The sequence below is a fragment of the Pelodiscus sinensis genome, chromosome 1 (assembly GCF_049634645.1).
Source record: "Pelodiscus sinensis isolate JC-2024 chromosome 1, ASM4963464v1, whole genome shotgun sequence".
NCBI classification, from domain to species: Eukaryota; Metazoa; Chordata; order Testudines; family Trionychidae; genus Pelodiscus; species Pelodiscus sinensis.
The window spans coordinates 84,469,820-84,488,614 of record NC_134711.1 but is presented as its reverse complement, the minus strand read 5'-3'; the positions used below and the strand labels follow the sequence as shown (position 1 = coordinate 84,488,614).

General features: G+C 39.6%; 1 protein-coding gene across 1 annotated transcript in view; it reads right to left on the bottom strand.

Moving 5' to 3' along the window:
* Nucleotides 1–10,624: 10,624 nt before the first annotated feature.
* Nucleotides 10,625–18,795, bottom strand: part of SCYL2 (SCY1 like pseudokinase 2) — a 54,886-nt gene continuing 46,715 nt past the window's right edge. Inside the window, exon 18 of the mRNA XM_006125853.4 lies at nucleotides 10,625–17,244. Within this exon, the coding sequence (XP_006125915.1) occupies nucleotides 16,594–17,244 (651 nt within the window). The 3' untranslated portion in view covers nucleotides 10,625–16,593. The remainder of the gene's footprint in view (nucleotides 17,245–18,795) is intronic.

Here is an 18,795-nt window from a genome sequence, read left to right as displayed (position 1 = left end):
CTCAGCTGGCAAGCTTTGCTTATGGCAACAAAAACAAAAATTTCAGAGAGGGAGCTGTGTCAGTTTGTTAGTTCTGTGGCACCTTAAAGACTAAATTTTATTTGGGCATAAGCTTTCGTAAATAAATGGACCCCCATTTCATCAGATGCATGAAGTGGAAATGTCAGTTTGGCAGGGATATATACTCCCATGCACAGATAGGAGTATATATTCCACTATGTGGAAGACAAGTGCTAACAAGGCCAGTTCAACCAGGGTGGATGTGGCCCAGACCAAAAGGGGGAAAGGAATGTTTGTAGAGCAACCTTTGTGCCTGATAGATGATCAGCAGACAGTGAATTAATTTCCAGATTCAATCTCACCCAGGTGTAAAGAATAGCACAAAGGCCATGTGATCAGAGAGACAGGCCAGTGGACTGGGACTCAGGAGAACCAGATTTAGTGTCAGTTTCCACCTTTGTCAGGGATCTTGCTACTTTGCAGCTCAGTTTCCCTTCCCGTCCTATGTCTGTCTTGTCTCTTTGGAGCAGGACTGACACTCTCTCTCTCTCTCTCTCTCTCTCTCTCTCAGGACTAAACTAGCACAATGATGGGACCCTGATTTCCATTAAAGCCTCTAGGACTAAAGGCCCAGAATCTCCAAGGCAAATCATGGAATGCCTCAAAATCTGCTCTCGTGGAGGAGATGCCTCTGTGAAAACATTCTCATTCAGTTGTTAAAAGGCCAGTCAAGTAGGCTGAGATGAGCTGTTTTATCCTTCGTGTTCATAAAATGTATTTGCTTCCTTTACCACCAATGAGACATCTTTAACCTACAAAAATAAAATAAAATAAAATAAAATAAAATAAAGCCTTAGGAAGAAGAAATTGTTGGCTGAAAGGCTTTTTTTCCCACTTCAGAACTAATTGCTTCACTTTCTGGTTATAGTCTCCTTTTTCCCTTTCAATAATTGTTTTCCTGCTTCTAGATCAATGACAGGAAACCACAGGCTGAGCATGTAGTTACCTACATGTTGTAGAATAGTATGCAGTTAGTCAGGTCCCAGCAAAAATGCAATGTAGGAGGGGCCTAGTAGTCAGCCAGCCCCCAACACATTCCAAATACGTGCTGTAGGGTAAGCAGCAAAGCAGCCCCTAGACTGACAAACTATAGGTAAAACCACACAGCAAATGAACATCAACCATAGCTAAAATTCTCAGCCTAAATCCATAGAGGTCCTTCCAAATTTCAACTTTTTCCTGCAGACATTTTTTTACTAATCTTTGTAAAACCACAAAATTTGTCTCATGGATTCAGGACCTGGTTTAATGCTGAAAAAAATGCCTAACTCATTTCATAAAATCAACTAAATTTCAGGATGGCAAGAACCCCTTAAAATGTTGGGTATGAGAGTGGAAAACTACCAATAATCAAACACTCCATAGCTATACACATTAAGTATTTTGTTTGTAAAGGGAAATCATGCTCCACCAATCTATCCAAATTCTTCAAGACTGTCAACAAACAGATGAACAATATTGCTCCAGTTGATACAGTGTATTTGGACCTTCAGAAAACCATTGACAAAGTGCTTCATCAAAGGCTCTTAAGCAAAGTAAGATGTCATGGGATAAGAGGTAAGGTCCTCTGAAGGACGGATAACTGGTTAAAAGAGAGGAAACCAAAGGTGTGTCTAGACTACATTCCTCATTCAAAAGAGGAATGCAAATGAGGGAAATTGAAAATGCAAATGCAAATGAATTGCTGATTTACTAATCTTGTGCTTCATTTGCATAATCTCTTCCGATCGCTTTGTTGGAAGAGATTTTTTTGGGAAAAAAAGCAATCTAGACGGGGGTTCTTTCGAAAAAAACCAACCCTTTTCCAAAAGAACCCTTATTCCTGAAAAAATGAGGTTTACAGGGTTCTTCTGAAAAAGATTTTTTTTTTCCTGTAAGAACCCTGCCTAGATTGCTTTTTTTTTTTTTTTTTTAAATCTCTTCTGAAAAAGCGATCGGAAGAAATGATGCAAATGAAGCACAAGATTTGTAAATCAGCACTTCATTTTCATTTTTTATTTCCCTCATTTGCATTCCTCTTTCGAAAGAGGAATGTAGTCTAGATGCACCAAAGAGTAAGAATAAATTGTCAGTTTTCACAGTGGAGAGAGTTAAATAGTAAGGTCCTCAGGGATCTGTACTAGAACGAATACAGATTTATAATAGATCTGAAAAAAGGGGTAATCAATGAGTTGGTAAAATCTGCAGATGCAAAACTACTCAAGATAGTTAAGTCCAAAGCAGACTGTGAAGATTTCCAAAAGATCTCACAAAAGTGGGTGACTGGGCAACAAAATGGAAAATTAAATTCATTGTTGATAAAAGCAAGGTAAACTTAAAAAAGAAAAACTAGTCTGGTAGCACTTTATAGACTAACAAAGCATGTAGATGGTATCATGAGCTTTCGTGGGAACAGCCCACTTCTTCACATGACTGGAGTTTTGAGTTTAGGATGTGCAGACCCAAAATAAATATGGGAGAAGGTGGGGAAGGAGGAAAAAAAGGAAGGGGGTGGGGAACAAGGAACAGAGGTTATGAACTTCCTGTTTTTCCCTTTGATTTTTTCATAACCTCTGCTCCTTGTCCCCCCCCCCCTTCCTTTTTTCCCCCTTCCTTCCCCCCTACTCCCATATTTGTTTTGGGTCTGCACATCCTAAACTCAAAATTCCGGTCATCTGAAGAAGTGGGCTATGCCCACAAAAACTTCACCTGAGTCTAGACTGCCATCACATTCTTTCGAAATTAAATTGAAAGAATGTTGCAGTTTTTGCAACTGCGATAAACCTGCTTTTATGAAGAAGAACACCTTTTTTCAAAAAAGATCTTTCAAAAAAAGGCATTCTTGAACGCAAACAGGGCTTTTTCAAAAGAGCGCGTCTAGATTGTCTGGGTGCTCTCTTTCAAAAAAGGGGATCGCTTTTTCGAAAGTCTTGTGGCCGTCTAGATGATCTCTTTCGAAAGAGGCTTGTAGTCTAGACGTAGCCATAGAGAGCAGAGTGTGTCTTCAGTCTTAACATGAGGTTCTTGGTTGGGGAGTTCCTACAAATAAATAGCACCTTCTGAGCCAGGAGAGCTATTCCTAAGGAATGGCGCATGTACACTTTTTGCAGCACACTGCACTGCTACACGTGTTTTGCTCAGCCAGAGCACAGCTCCACATTGCCTGCTCAGCACAAAGGCATCATTCTGGGCTCCGTGGAAGGAAGGGAAATGATGGATACTAGTGTATATATGGATAGAACTGAGAAGCAAAGGGAAAATGTCAAACAATGGGAAATACAGTAAAATGTGAAAGATTTGAGGGAAGCAGGAAGAGAAAAGGTAGAAAAACAATTGAAGGAATGATAAAGGAAGAAAGCAAATTATTTTTGGGGACAAAAGGATAAACATGGAATCTCCCCACACTTAGCTCTCTTGGTCTACGTAAGCCACCTGGGTCAGTCCTGGGCCTCAGCCCGGTGCTCAGGCACATAAATTAATGCCCAGTGGTCCCCATTAAGCCCAAGCCCTGACAAACAAATAGCAGTTCACAGTCTAGGTATGCCCAGGTCCTGGTGCAGGGCAGGTCAGACAAAGACACAGATCACTGGCAAGATTGGGAGAGATTGCCACCCAGTGGACAGGGAGGACACAGGCCCTCCTTACTTCAGTGTCCCGGCCCAGGGCCCTAGCAGTGGCAACCCAGGCTGCAGGTTCTTGGTGCCATCGGAGTCTGTACCCTCCAGTACGGTAACAAGGGTCTCCTCTTCTGTGTGGGGGGCCTGGTAGTCCAGCCAGTCCTCAGCCTCAGCAAGGTCATCAGTGGCCTCCCTACTCAGGAGCTTAGGCAAGCCTCTGCATTCTCTGGGGGCCTGGGCTTTTATACTATTTGCCCCACCCCTTGGCTTCTGGGCAGGACCGGGCTCCGCCTACCAAGGCTCAGATAGGAGTTCCTCCTCCTTTGGGTCAGTGAGTGGCTGCCCCTGCTGACTACAGTCCACTTAAAAGATTTAGCTGTACATTCTCTAGCAAAGAGACAATTGGTTAGTTGCCCCTTGGGTACAGAGCACAACTAAGTGGGTTCTTTCCTTTGCCTTGTGAGTGATGGGGAATTAAAACCCACCAGAGCATCCTTATAGATATGTGTATTTATCAGCCTTATTTTTGTTCTCTAACCATGTACTCAACAAAGGAAATACTTGGAAATGGTAACCAGTTCCAAGGGAGAAATTCCAATGCTTCAACAGCAAAACTCTCTACTGGGCCATCAAGAGAGAGAACAGAAGTAAAGATATTAAATGAAATCCCAAAGAGAGGAGATGGACACCACATGAGAACGAGCTCACGCTCAGACCTACTGTACTAGAACCTGTTTCATAAAGGTAGCATGATGAGAAACATTTGCATTTGTCAGGCCCCACTGCCTCTGAGTTTCGACAGTCAAGCTTAAGTGAAAATATTTCTAATGTCAAAAACGATATCATGGCCTCTGCCTGCTGGGGCTCGCATCAGCAAATGAGCCATTTTAACACAAGCAATACAACCAGAATTAATAGTAATATTGTTCTTGGACATTAGAGTCTAGGATCACAGTTTATATCTCAATTTCTACAACTGTAATATCAATTCTTAGAGGGGTAGCTCTGTTAGTCTGTATCTGCAAAAATAACAAACAGTCCTATGGCACCTTAAAGACTAATAGATTTATTTAGGCACAAACTTTCGTGGGTAAAAACCACTTTGTCAGCTGCATGGCGATATGTAATATGGAGATAATTTTTCCCTCCCTTTAAGGAGTTCTATGAGGATTAGATTAAATCTTCAAAAGGCTAAAATAAATAAAGTTCTACTTATATGCTAAATGTTTTTATTATTACAGTGTAAGCTCTTTGGGGCAGGAACAAACTCTTACTATGTACATGTACAGGACCCAGGACGCTAAGGGCTCCTACCTAAGTCAGGAGCTTTCTAATTTCAGTCACAACACTGATAAATAATCATATACACAATGAATTCAGAAGTTATTGAGCTTGATGCAAAAGTTACTGAGTGAAATTCTGGGGTCAATGCTATACAGTTCAGACAATTGATCAAGATGGTCCCTTCTGACTGAAATCTACAGAGTCTGGTTTCTTGGAACAAATGCATGATATTTGAAGATGCATTTTAATTGGAATTCTTATTTCTACGTTACTCTAGTGACTCTCACCATAATCTAGATCTTTTATATTTACATCTTGATCAACACTTCTTGCACGGGATCAACCTAAATGATGATTTTGGATGAATTGCCAGCCCCTCAGATTTCATCCCTAGGTTCTAGCATCTGCTTTCTGACCAAGAGATGTAGCCACAGTTATCCAAGAAAACACAGAAAGAGCCATACTAATTAAAAATATATTATAAATAGAACATTTAATATTTAACCTAATTGGCTGAAACTACTAATGTAATACTAAGTTCCTTGCACCATATAAGGTGAGGTGTCCACTGTTTTTAGTAAGTATCCCCAACATTATGGGAATGTGATTACATGGAGGACCTTAACTTTCTCAAACATAGAGAAAAGCTCCTATTCTGTTTATCAAAGCAGACATCCTGCAATCACATGTACAGACACTAAACATATATGCTAGAAAGACCTATTCTGTGTTGCTTTATAGCCATTTTAAGACATTATCATTTGATCAAGTATACAGAGCAAATACTGTAAAACTGCTAAAAAAAGGCCTACATTTTCATGAGAGAGTCAGAAGTTCCTCAATTTTTTGTGTTAGATTGAACAAAAAATTGCACACCAACAGTAGTGGCAGCATGTAGAGTATGTTTAGCTACATGGTCCAGTGAAAAGCAAAACGTATCCACACTACAGTGCGCATCTGCTTACATCACTGAAGGGCTGAGGCAGCAGGGAAAGCCTTCAATAGATCTGCTCTACCAGAGCCTCTGCTCAAGTCTTTTCCTGCCATAGAAAAGGCTCCTGTAGTGGGGAGGTAGCAAAACACAGCTCTGCTAAAAGTAGCAGTGTAGATGGAGGCACTGCTTGGCTGAGAGTAAGATATACACACAGGTATGTACTCACAGGCTTCATAAATGTCTTTATGGTACTCCTCTAAACTATGCCTTAGCTTCTATGCTGCTATTTATACTTATGCTAGGGTGGCTGCCCGTGTACGTGTTCCTCTATGTGCTGCCAAGAGAACTATGCATTGTAGATATATCATCTGTGCAATTCTGTAAGTTGTTTGGCAATTCCCTACAAGACAGTAGGTTAGCTGGACAGTGATGATATAGCAGGCCAAAAAAGTTTTTAAATTCAGATCAATATTTTCCATATGAATATACACATACCCTTTCTCCTATGACATTTTAAAACATGACGCTTTTCAGTCCAATGAACAAGACTTAGGGTACGGCTACACTGACACTTTTTTCAATTTTTTTGTCGGAAGAGGCTTTTCCGACATTTGGCCCATCTAGACTGGGCCAAATGTTGGGAAAAAAACCCTCTTTCAAAAGCCCCCTTATTCCTCATAGAAATGAGGAATACAGGGATTTCTGAAAGAGTGCGTTTGCACTTCTGCAAAAAAAAGCAGGAGAGCAAATATATTCCCTGGATGCAGAACAGTTCTTCCGGGATACTGGAAAAACTGTGTAGTGTAGCCGTACCCACAGTGATTGGATAAAATAATTTCTACAAAGTCACTGAATAGGATTAAAAAAAATCTATTCTGCATTAGGTTCAGCATCCTCACTTAATTGTTTAGGTTATAGTGACATCTTATGGTAGTTTTATTGTTCTTTATTTAAGTCACAGAACATTCTGAAAAAGAACTTGTCATTGTTTCCCTGATTAAATAACTATAATTAAGCAACATGTCTTGGCATTTTTGAAAAGCTTTTGTTTTCAGGTGACCCAAAATGTAACCTTATTCTGGCACCTTCAAAATTGCCTACAGTTTCTATATCAAAATAGTCTTCTATACTGAAAACTGCCCATGATTATCAGAAAAGTTATGTTAAGGGTATGTCTATATTGCCAGGAAGATTGATGCTGTGGTGGTCAATCTTCTGGTGTTCCATTTAGTGGGTCTAGTAGGTACATAGTAAATTGAACACTAAGGACACCTCCATCTGTGCTGGTATTCCTTGCTGTCATGAGGAATAAGGGAAATCAACAGGAGCATTTCTCTCATCAACCTCGCCAGGGGACCATGTGCCCTAACTTGGCTGAAGGTACGTTGACTTTGGCTACATTATTTATGTACCTGGAATTGTGTACCTTAAGCTGACCATCCTTGATAGTTTAGACCTGCCTCATGCAAGTAGTACTCAATGCAAACCTACTCATAGCTGCTACTTGAAAATACAGGAAGTCAACAGAATGTTTTATCACCACCCTTTACTTTAGTTCACTGTATTACTTCAACTCCAGATCTGGGTCTTTTAAAGTATATTTAATTGCAACAGCTCTTGTAAAACATCCATGCTTAGAATGCTAGAGAAAAGAAAACCAGTGATCCACTAATACAATCGCCAAACCTGCTATTGCATAAGGAAGTATGGGTTGTCCCAGTGTTAGGAATTTTCATTGCAGGGAGAAAGTATGGTTTGAGTCCTAACCTGGCACAAAAAGATGGTTTATATTGGAGGATTATAATTCAGTGTCTTGCTAACAAATATGCTGTAGTTCACCTCAAAATTAAAATTGACACAATCACTGGGTGAAATTCTGTAGTCTGGATTGTGCAGGAAATCAGACTAGAGCCTTAAGCATCTAGGAGTCATTGCAGAGCCTTCTGTTTGTGCTGCTCAGAAACTATTCCTTGGCCAAGTTCAAACTCTCCAAAAGAAGTTTTAAACTAGTTCTTTTCTGTTAAGGGAGTTCACAATAATACGGGATGAAGGCAGATCAAAAAATGATAAAGTACTTTTTTTTTTAAATTAACCTATTTAAAATTAAATTTCAAATTTTGACAACCTATGTTAAGGTCTAAACTTACTATAGTCTATCAAAAACATTTGAATTAAACAGAAAAGCTAACATTCAAGTGTCACAGACACAGGATCTGGGCTATGCTCCAGCATTTGAACAGTCTCTTGGAGGAACCCTTTTAGTATGCTACCCCCCCTCCCCAAGGGGTCTTGCTCTTCCTTAAATGTAAGCCACACAGCCTCACTTGCCACTTACATTGAGCTACTGGGCTCAAGCATTCCTGCTTCATACCATGAACTTTCCTCAGCAAGGCTAAATGAGTATCTCCTGGTAAAGACTTGTACATTCTTCAGGGACTAATGCTCCCCAGAATGTATTTGCAGCGACAATCCAAACTGCATTTTTGTAACAACAGGATTTATCAGTCAAGTCGAACACAGATTGGAAGACCTTAGGTTTAACCTGGAGTAATAAAGATTTAAGTACAGTCCACTTCACTCTAGTCACAATTCACCAGCCAAGCCTTAATGAATTTATTTTCAGGCTCTAGGCTTCTGTATGCTTAAAATGCTGTGGCACAGCTGTAGCGCTTCAATGAAAGCACTAAGTCAACAAAAGACTATCTCCTGAAGGCCTAGGTAACCCGCCTTCCTTGAGAGGCAGTAGCTAGATTGAAGAATTATCTTGTTATTTTAGCAATGTCTACACTGGTGGATAGGTCAGTTAACAACCCTGGGAGGGAGAACCACAGCCTGATCCAGCCCAAACTCTGCTGCCCTGGGTGGGGATGGTGTCAAAGACAAAAACGGAGCCCTAGTGGCTTCTGGCCCAGGCAGGAAAGCCTGTAACTTGAATCCAGCTACCCAGGGGGAAAACCCTATGGCTTTGGCACCAGTGATAAGCCTAGTCTGGGCCAGCAAATCTAGGCCAACCCTGGCAACCCCATTAAACTGGGATACTGACCCGCCAGTTGAGAACCACTGGACTAGACCATAGATTCTAGGGCCAGAAGGGTCCATTATCATAGTCTAGTCTAGGGGTTCTCAAACTTAATTGCATGTGACTTCCCCCCCCCCCCCCCCTTCTGACAATGAAAATTACTACACAAACCCCAAAAGTGCATGGGGGGAGAGGATGAAACTGAAGCCCACCTGAGCACTGCTGCCCAAATGAGGTTCCAAGCCTGAGCCCCACTTTTCCAGATGGAGCTGAAGACCTTCGGCTTTGACACTTTGAGGTGTGTGTGTATGATGTGGCAAGGGAGAAGGGGGGAGGGAGACATACAACCTGAGACCCCCTTCCCAGGGCTGAAGCCCTTGGGTTTTAGTGCCAGGCTCTGGAATGTCTAACACCAGGCTTGGCAACCCCACTAAAATGGGATCACAACCCACAGTTTGAAAACTGCTGATTAGACTGACTACCTGCACAACTGGCCATAGAACTCCCTCAAAACATTTCCTAGAGCATATCCTTTAGAGAAGCATCTCATCTCAATTTAAAAACTACGTGATGGAGAGTCCACCGTGGCAAATTGTTGCAATAGTTAATTACTCTCACTTAAACGTTTATAGCTGATTTCCCACCTGAATTTCTGTGGTTTCAACTTTCAGCAATGGCATTATTATAGACTGAAATTGTGTAACATAAACCAGTGTTTCTCAATCAGTGGTACAAGTACCCTTAGGGCTGAGAAAGAGAGTGTGATACTTTTTACTTTTTTTTTTTTTTTTTTTTTTTAAAAAGGTTGAGAAACATTGGCATAGACCATTGCTAGTTAGTTTTCCTCATGCAGATACCTATAGCCTGTGGTAAATTCAGACCTTAAGCTTTCTCCTTCTTAAGATTAACTATCTTTCTATAAAGCATATTTTCTAATGGGAGTTGAAAACAATATACAGTCAGTGGTTGCAGCTATACGTGTAGACAAGCCCTAAGTAACATTGCAAAGCCAGGAATTACATATATAAGAAGCAAAAAGCCACCAAAAAAACCCAGGAGACATCTAGAGGAAACCGTGGGAGGAAGCCACAGTGTGAGAGTTTATTGGACTATGTGCTGGCTGCAAAGAGGCGTAGAGCTGTAAGCAAGCAAGTGGTCTCTTATTTGTTTCTGCTGCATTCAGAAAAATAAGACTTTGTTGGTGCAATCCTGTTATTGATAACGAATATATGCAAATACCTGACTTCCATTAACTTTTCTTGGAAACAAAAAGAATCATCTCCAAAGACCCAAATACTAACTACTCAGGTCAAAAGGGGCAATAATATCAATAGAAATTTTGCATTTGGAAGACCGAATTTGGCCTTTATTATTGTGCCATGAAGGGAAGGAGAAACAGAAAAATTAAATGCCAATTTTAAATATTCAAGAATGTTTTCTAAAGATTGACTGTGATTCTTCATACTTCTTGATTCTTTGCTGTATTTCATGATGTCCATATGAGCATGTGTGCAACATGTGCTTCAAATCCACAGATGCCCCAGCAAGCAGCCACTTAAAGGAAAACCAAATCCAGGACAAATCTTCATTTTGTGGTTGTATTATGCCCTTCTTATTGGACAAATGGCAGTGCAAACAATAAAGTGTGACAATTAAAGCTTTCCACGCAGGTTAGCATTGCTTGCTTTTATAAAATGCTGGGAATAAAAACACTCACTTTCACTTCCAACATGAAAATATGAAAAAAATCATTAATTTTAATAAGCAACCTCATTCAGATTTCAAAAACTACATTTTCATTCACAGTACAAAGTGGTATGAATTTCTTTAAACTCTCATTGTATATTTTGCGTTTTTAAGATTACTGGTCTAAAAGTTGATACAAGAATAAAAGTTGTTCCAGAACGGTGATGTCCAATAAACCAAAATGCAATAATATCATGCTATGACAGTTCTGCTGATCATGAACCACAGCTGACACTATAGTAACATTTTACACACTTCATGAAAATTGTGATGCTTTACAGTCTAAACATAAAACTCCTAAATACACTGCACAATTAGACAAACTTAAATACTGTATTAAATATCTTGCACAAGGCTTGAGTTCACTATACCACATTAAAGCAGTTTTGATTTACAACTTCAAGCCTGAAGATCTATACAGTGGTTAGAACTGCCTGAATTTTAGCACTTATGTATGGACCCTTTAATCTGCTGAATATGATACAAGGACTAGGACAATAAGGGAGCTTGGGGGTACTAATCTTAGTCTCTAATGCTTCATGTGACTTCCATGTCCAGTCAAATCTTACTGGAAAGAGGTAAAAAGCAGAATCTTATTCCAAACCAGATAGTGTGGAGAGTTTATCCAGAAAGCTGTTTCAAAACAGAGATTTGTCAGAAATACAATGCACCATCTCACACTGCAGAGAACAAACATAAAATGGACACAGAGTTATGCACATAATTAAACATTTTTACAGGGCATTTCTTTAACCTTGAACTGCACAAGCCAATCAACTAAAAAAAAAATCACTTCAAATCCAAGACAGGGCAAGTATTCATGAACTTACTTTAGGAAAAAACCCTCTTCCATTTCTATGGTAATTCAGGAAGATATAAGCCTACTAAACACAGTTACACACACAAATCATAAGAGAGAAAATCATTCCTTTTCTATATGGAAGATGGGTGAAATCTGACTTCAATCTAAAAACTCTCATTTCATTTTTGTTCTCACTGGGAAATGTAACCACAACAAGTGGTTTTATGGCATCTAAATACATGTACGTACAAAACAGGATACAAAATCATTATCAAATGCATCTCTCATCATATGCTTGTTTTACTTTAAAAGATAAATGTAGTATTTAAGAAAGCTCCAACACAATAATGTCACAAAAGCATAGGTTGCTAGGAAGACATTAAAGTGTTTCAATACAGAGCATGAAATATCGGACACCTAACTTGTCCCAAGACCAAGCCTGCTCAGTCTCAGTGTAAAGTACCGGTACTGTCAAACCCCTCAAGACTATGATACTCCAAGGTCACACGTTTTGTTGGCATTTCCACATCTTTCCTCCTTCACAACAGCCAACTGTGCTGCCAATAGCCAATTGAGACCCTACCCACCCACCCCCAGATAAAATTTGCCTTTCTTTTCAATAATAATGGATGCTCAGCACCTTTTTGCAAGGCTCCTTTGAGGATGCTATCCTTCTGCATATGCAAGACTTCCTTGGTCTTCCACATAGGCTGCCCTGCTCCATATCCTCTACCCTTATGGATCAAGCAGTAGCAGTAGCTGCTCTGTTCCCTCCCTTCACTGTTGAGTTCCTGAAAAAGATACCATTCAGGAGGTATTCCCTCTCCCCCCTCCCTCCTAGAAAAGGGGTCAGCAGTTCGATAGTACCCACTCAGCACACTTGCCCAGGCCAACTTTCTACCAGCCCTAACCAAGAATGTTCTTTAAGCCCCATTAAATATTGGGGTCCCATTTAAAAGGCTCTTTTGTTTTACTGATTTTTGTTTATTTTTCACATAGTTCTCCAAAGACCTTAGAACAGAGGTTTTCAAACTGAGGGTCAGGACACCAAAGTGGCTTGCGACCCCATTTTAATGGAGTTGCCAGGGTTGGCATAGATGTGCTGAAGCCTGGGGCCAGCACTGAAGCCTGAGCCTCACTGCCTGGAACTGAAGACTGAGGGCTTCAGCTTTGGGCAGGGGTAGGGTGTTCAGGTTACAGGCCCCCACTGAAGCCAAAGCCTTCGGCTTCCCTGCCCGAGGCAGTGGCATTTTGGCTTTGCCCCTTATCCCAGAGTTGTGGGGGCTCAGACATTGGCTCAGGCTTCAGTCCTCCTTTCAGGAGTTGCTAGTAATTTTTATTGTCAGAAGGGGGTCATGGTGCGATGAAGTTTGAGAACCCACGCTTTAGAGCAGTGTTTTTCAACCTCTTTTTTATAAAGTACCCCTTTAAAAAAAATTATAAGTACCCCCAGTACCTATAGTTTTCAGGCACACAATTTTTGCTAGTATTACAACACATCTGTTTAAACAACTTAACTGTAGCTGGGCGGGAAATTACATTTTTCAGTGTAAAAAGTACAAAAATAATTAAGTGCTATAAAACTTAAAACAAAAATTCAGTTTTCTCCAAATTTCAGTTGTGTTGACTCCCCCCCCCCCCCCGACTTCTTTCAAGTACCCCTAAGGGTACTTGTACCACTGGTTGAGAAACACTACTTTAGAATGCAACAGGGTCTGAACAAGAAGCCTAAGACTGGGCTTATAGTCACTAATGTATACTGCATGCCAGAACAGGATGACAATGATGACAACTGACAATATTTCCCCAGTGGCTATATTTGTTCTTTTACACTAAAAAAGTGGCATTGAAATGGATCAAAAGAGAACTTGCTCACTTCACCCCTTTTCTGCTCCAGTTTTCAGTTCTAACAAATGAGAATCGCACACTTGAACTGCAGCTCTCCAGTAAAAAGAAACAGGCCCATACAGAACTCTACTGTGGTCAACAGAGGCCTGCCCACAGAAGTGTAAGTGCAGTATCAGGGAGTTACATGAACAACTGTACGTGATGCATGCAATGTTGGCACATTTTTTAATTTCATTTGAGAGAGAAGGGCAGAAATATAAAGCCTGCATTAATTGTTCAAGGCAACTTCCATTCTGTTTGAGGATTAAATACACAGACAGAAAAAAATAGCAGATACCAAAAATAAAGAGGTAGTGTAGCTGTGACCCATCTTCCTGACTTACCTGTGAACTCATGGAAGTCCTTCATTCCTAGGAAAATGGCAGGCCTGGGTCATGGCCATCTTCTGTAACACATCTGTCTCTGTGTTCTTCCCCTATCCTTTTCCTAACACCTCTTATGGATTCCAGATATACATGTTATTGCTGATCTAGTTATATTAACTTAGACCATATGCTATACTACAGTCTGCAGTTCAAGCACTCATTGTGGCTTGGGGATGAGCACCAGCAGCTGAAGATATCAGAGTCAGCTTCATAAACAAGCCCTGATGCCACAACCCAAGCAGCACTGTGAAGGCACACAGCTCAGGAATTTGGAAACTATGCCTCGTGTCACAGAGAAAACAAATTCTGCATCAAAGTGCTGCACAGAAAAAGAAATTCCAAATTATTTAAGTCAGGGCATAAAAACAGTTTACAAAGAACTACCCTGCAGTTTTAATCAATCTAAATTAGAGACCACGGACCCAAAATTCCAAATGTTGCATTTGTCCCCTCTCTCTAATAGGTTTAAGCAAAATCCTAAATCTGACTGTTTCCAAACTCTATGTGCAGGAAGGTCAAGAAAATGGGAGTAGTCAAAATCCAGAACAGATTTTTTTGGCTTGAGTCCATCTCTACCATGCATATGAAATTTTACAATAAACTATATGAATAGTGGTCATTTTAAACATTGTCAGGAGAATACGGACTTAGGTAATTCTTCAACAAAGTACATCTCAGAAATCAGATGTGCAAAAGGTGATTTATATAAAAAAGACATCATAATCACCTACAGTATAGAATGTCATTAACCATATATGCAACTAAAATGTTCAGCAGTCTTCATATCGGGTTTAAATTATGCCACTAGTTCAATGTAACCTACAGTATCCACCGAGAATATCAACAGCACATACAATGTGCATTAAAAAAAATTCAGTGGTCCCAGATATTTAAAAAAGGACTAAGGCAGTAGCTATAATACACAGTTTTTTAAAAGGTACAGTTAATATTTTTACAGCTTAAAACTGTGGAAATATAACAACAAAATACAAGTCACATTTACAGCATAAGGCCCTTTGGTTTCTTAAGCAGCAAATAAAATAACAATTTCATCTGTGAAAGGCTTTGAAAAATAAAGTACAAGTTTTCTGTTTTAAAAAGTTAACTAGTTCTTTCCTTGTCCAAATAGCCAGCTATAGTCCTCAAAATATTATGTAAGAAAGTTCCTGAAGGTCCTAGGAAAGAAAGAGTTAAAACCAAACAGCAGTAACTGACAGAGCAGAGGACAAACTATCATGGACAATCTAAACATCTACCTGTTTGGAATCAGAAAAAACTACTGCTTAGTTTTCTGGACAAATTTATTAATTTTGGAGCAATGCATTAAAAGGATTTAAAATTGTTATCTAGTCACCAAATATATTCTACTGCTTACAGTCTTGCTTTTGAGAATTTACTTCATATGTATTTGTCCTTCATAAGAGTTTGACAGAAAAAAAACTGAGCATAATTGTGCATTTTAAGTCAAGGCAATTGTGGCAGACTGCTTTTTCACATAACTACACACAGCACTAGTTTTGTGTCGCTCTCTTCAGTCTCCTTTAATATAGATGGAAAACATTAAATGATCCAAAATATTTCCATGTAACTATGCACTATGTAACTATATCCAATTTTGAGGCAGATCGTCTTTGCCACTAAAAAGCCAGAAATATTTCACTTACAATATATATAAACGACTAAGTTACCCACTAGGATTTAGAAAGTCTTAGCATCAATGGTGCATGGCTTGTGCTCTGGTGCTGAAAATTGTAAATCACAAATCACAAAGTAAGTTATAATTTAGCATGACTATTGGAGTAGTGGTTTTCCGGGTCAACTGGATATTGCTTAGAGTTAATATCACAACTTCACACCCAAAATCTCCATTCCGTTTTAGTGAGAATTAGAATGACAACCATCAAAGCTGCTGGCTGGAGGCCCAGAGGGCAGGGGGTAAAAAGGCAGCTGCCCTGGAGCCCAGCAATTTAAATGAGCCTGGGGCTCTGGGTTGCTACCCTTGCAGCAAGAACGGTTGGAGCTCTGGCCCCTTTAAATCACTGCCAGATTCCTGCTTGGTGCAGTCCAGGCAGTGCCAAGGCTGCATGGAGGTAGGGCTAGCCCCTTGCCCTGCCCCTTCCTCTCGAGGCCCTGCCCCTTTTGGAGGGGTGTGGAGCTGAGCTCTCTCCCCCCCCCCCCCGCCCCTTGTAAGCCCTGATCACCATTATCACTTTGCTCTTGTTGAACATTCTGCTGTTTAGTCTTTCTTCTTCTCTAACAAAAGAAAGTGAAAGCCAAATATTTCCCTTCAAAACCTTCATCTCTCATATATGATTAGAGATATTTTCATTCAATGTGTCTTAAAAAAACCCGACAACTGGATGCAGTGCAACAATTAAGTCTGTCCACGGTATGTCACATTACAACTCAGTGTCATAATAAATTTAAATCACCACATCAGGATTTAGTACACACTGAACAGAAACTTGCATATTGTGAGGGTACTAAACAATATAAATTAGCTTCTTACAACTTAACCGGTTTTGTTCAATTTATGGAGTAAAATTGCACACAAATCCAAAAGCTATGTGGAACGAATCTCTGAATGATTATTAAATATTTAGCTTCTGCTTTTATGAATGAATGTATGCAGATTGATGTATCCTGACTTAAAGCCCTGAAGTTGGGGGAAATGGACCAAGATTATCGCACAAAACAACCTGACAATTATGAGATTCTCCTGCATGGTGCCTGAAAACAATATCTTTTTCCTGTGCAAGTTTTTATTTTGCTAGGTGAAAATTTTCCCCAAGTAAAATTTTTACCAATCATACAAAGATGTTAATCAGCTTACCCATCATTCAAATGTTATCAATCTTTGAAAAAGAATGCAAGATATTTTACCCAAAAAGATCTTTTAAGTCATTGCTAGCTAAGTTGCCGCTTGTCATAGTGTTTGTTGGCTGTGCAAAGTTCTGGGGGTTAAAGAAAGGATTACCCTGCATACCAAAGCCAGGTTGTCCTAGAACATTCATCTGTGGTCCCAAAACAGAACTGCTTGCACCAGGGGAAGCTTGAGGGGGCACAAATTGAGTAAGCCACTGGTTTGGTTTCTGTTGTGATAACTGGTTCATACTAACTTTGGGTTTTTGAGGACCAAAGAGACCATCTAAAGCAGACATGTCTGGGGGTCTATTGTGTGGTGTTGACTGTGAGATTCCAGAAGTAGCACTAACAGGGCTGTAGTTTGGCATATTGGCAGTTGGTACCATGTTCATCATGGCCATTCCAGTTGCGCTTGGACTACTAAAGTAGTTCTGGTTTGTAGTACCTGCCCCTAGGCTGAATCCAGAAGTCTGAAATCCCATGTTAGTATTTAGTCCATTTGTTACGTTTCGCTTTGTGCTGTCAACAGGTGATAAAAATCCCATTCCAACACCCATCGATGGGACAGAAGAGAAGCTACTTGAAGAAGCAACTTTCGGTTTGTTGATGGAATGGCTGGTCAAGGATGACATATTATCTATCAAGGTATCTGTCAAGTCCTTTGTCTGCAAAACATACAAATGTAGTTACATGCTTTTTCTGCTTACAAACACACTAGCAACACTTCATTAGATTGCTTTTGCCCTGCTTCTGCAGTTAAGGTACCGATAGAATTATTTTAAAACCATAATTTTCAGAAGCTGAAATTAATTCTATTCTATGTTTCCCTCAAACTTGGCATAAAACTTAACTTCTTTACCTTATACAAGCATAATTTGGTGAGGGGGGAAGGGGGAGAAGGGGCTGTAATCAGGTGTTTAAGATGTTGCACATATTTAGCATCTGAGACTAGCAAACTGTTTTTCTGAACTAACACTTTGAAATTGCTGGAGGAGAATTTTCAGCACAGCTTGAGGGAACTGAATAAAATTGTTTCAATTAAAGTCAAAATGATTCACGTGGCTAAATGCTCACATACAGTTCCATGTTAAAAAAAAACCTATGAAATACGTGCACTGAAATCCTCTGATTTTTTGAAAAAGTTGCACTAAGCAGATGTTCAGTAAATCAATATTCTATACTATAAATTACACATTTTCTACATATATGGGTCTAAATTTAGCCTTTAATTATATGTACAACTCTTACTTGAGGTCATTTAAAGTTGCATACTTCTCTCTGAAAATAAATGTATTGGGCTGCAACTGTATATTGGTCTGATTGGTCTGATATCATAAAAGTTACTTACAGATTATAAATACGAAGAATAACTAAGATGTGCTTTTCTGGTCTTTAACTATAGGCTGTAAATATGGGAGACATTCACTGATCAGCAAAGTGGGCATATGCTGATCAAAGGGTGTAAAAAAAAAAAATCAAGTACCTCCTAGTTTAGTGCAGTACAGAAAGGTTTTCGACAATGTTTTTATTTTGTAATGGAAGGATGAAAAAAAAAAATCACACTCCTCACTTTCCTCCCCACTTGCAAGAAAGTGTGTGGAAGGAAAGAGTATCCTCCTCCCTTCTTTTTCCCTCTTTGTTCTGCTTTTTTCTCCATAAGTAGCAAGCATTAGAATTGTAGTGCTAAGTGTTATGTAGATTCAAAGAGCTTGCAAATAAGGTCTTCAATCAGGAATCTGTCTGCAAACTCAAAAGCTGTGTGTTGTTATACTCTGGGGCATCTATTATTTGAGTTGATGACACACAAAATGTGAAAGTTTCAAAATCAGGAAAACTCTACCTGCTTTTACCGGTCCTGCTGCACTTGCATAGTATGGATGCTAAACAATTAAACCCATAATCAACTTCCAGATATTTTACTTCCCTTTATATTTTCAGTGTTATCAGCTGTCTGTGGCTTTGTCTGCTGTGTTGCTTCCTTACTTTTACTGTTCTTAAATTTGATTTACACTGCACTGAATTGATATCCCAGATAAACTGTATAAACCTGATTAAATTCCTTTTACTCTCCAGTGTCAGTAAATATTGTATTAATATTTGTGATGAGTGCATGACTATTTCTGGTTGGCTAAGATTTCTTAGAATTTTAAAGCTGGACAATAGGTGCAGATTTGCAGTTCATAAAACTATTCCTCTTGCATGCACAAGTCCATAGG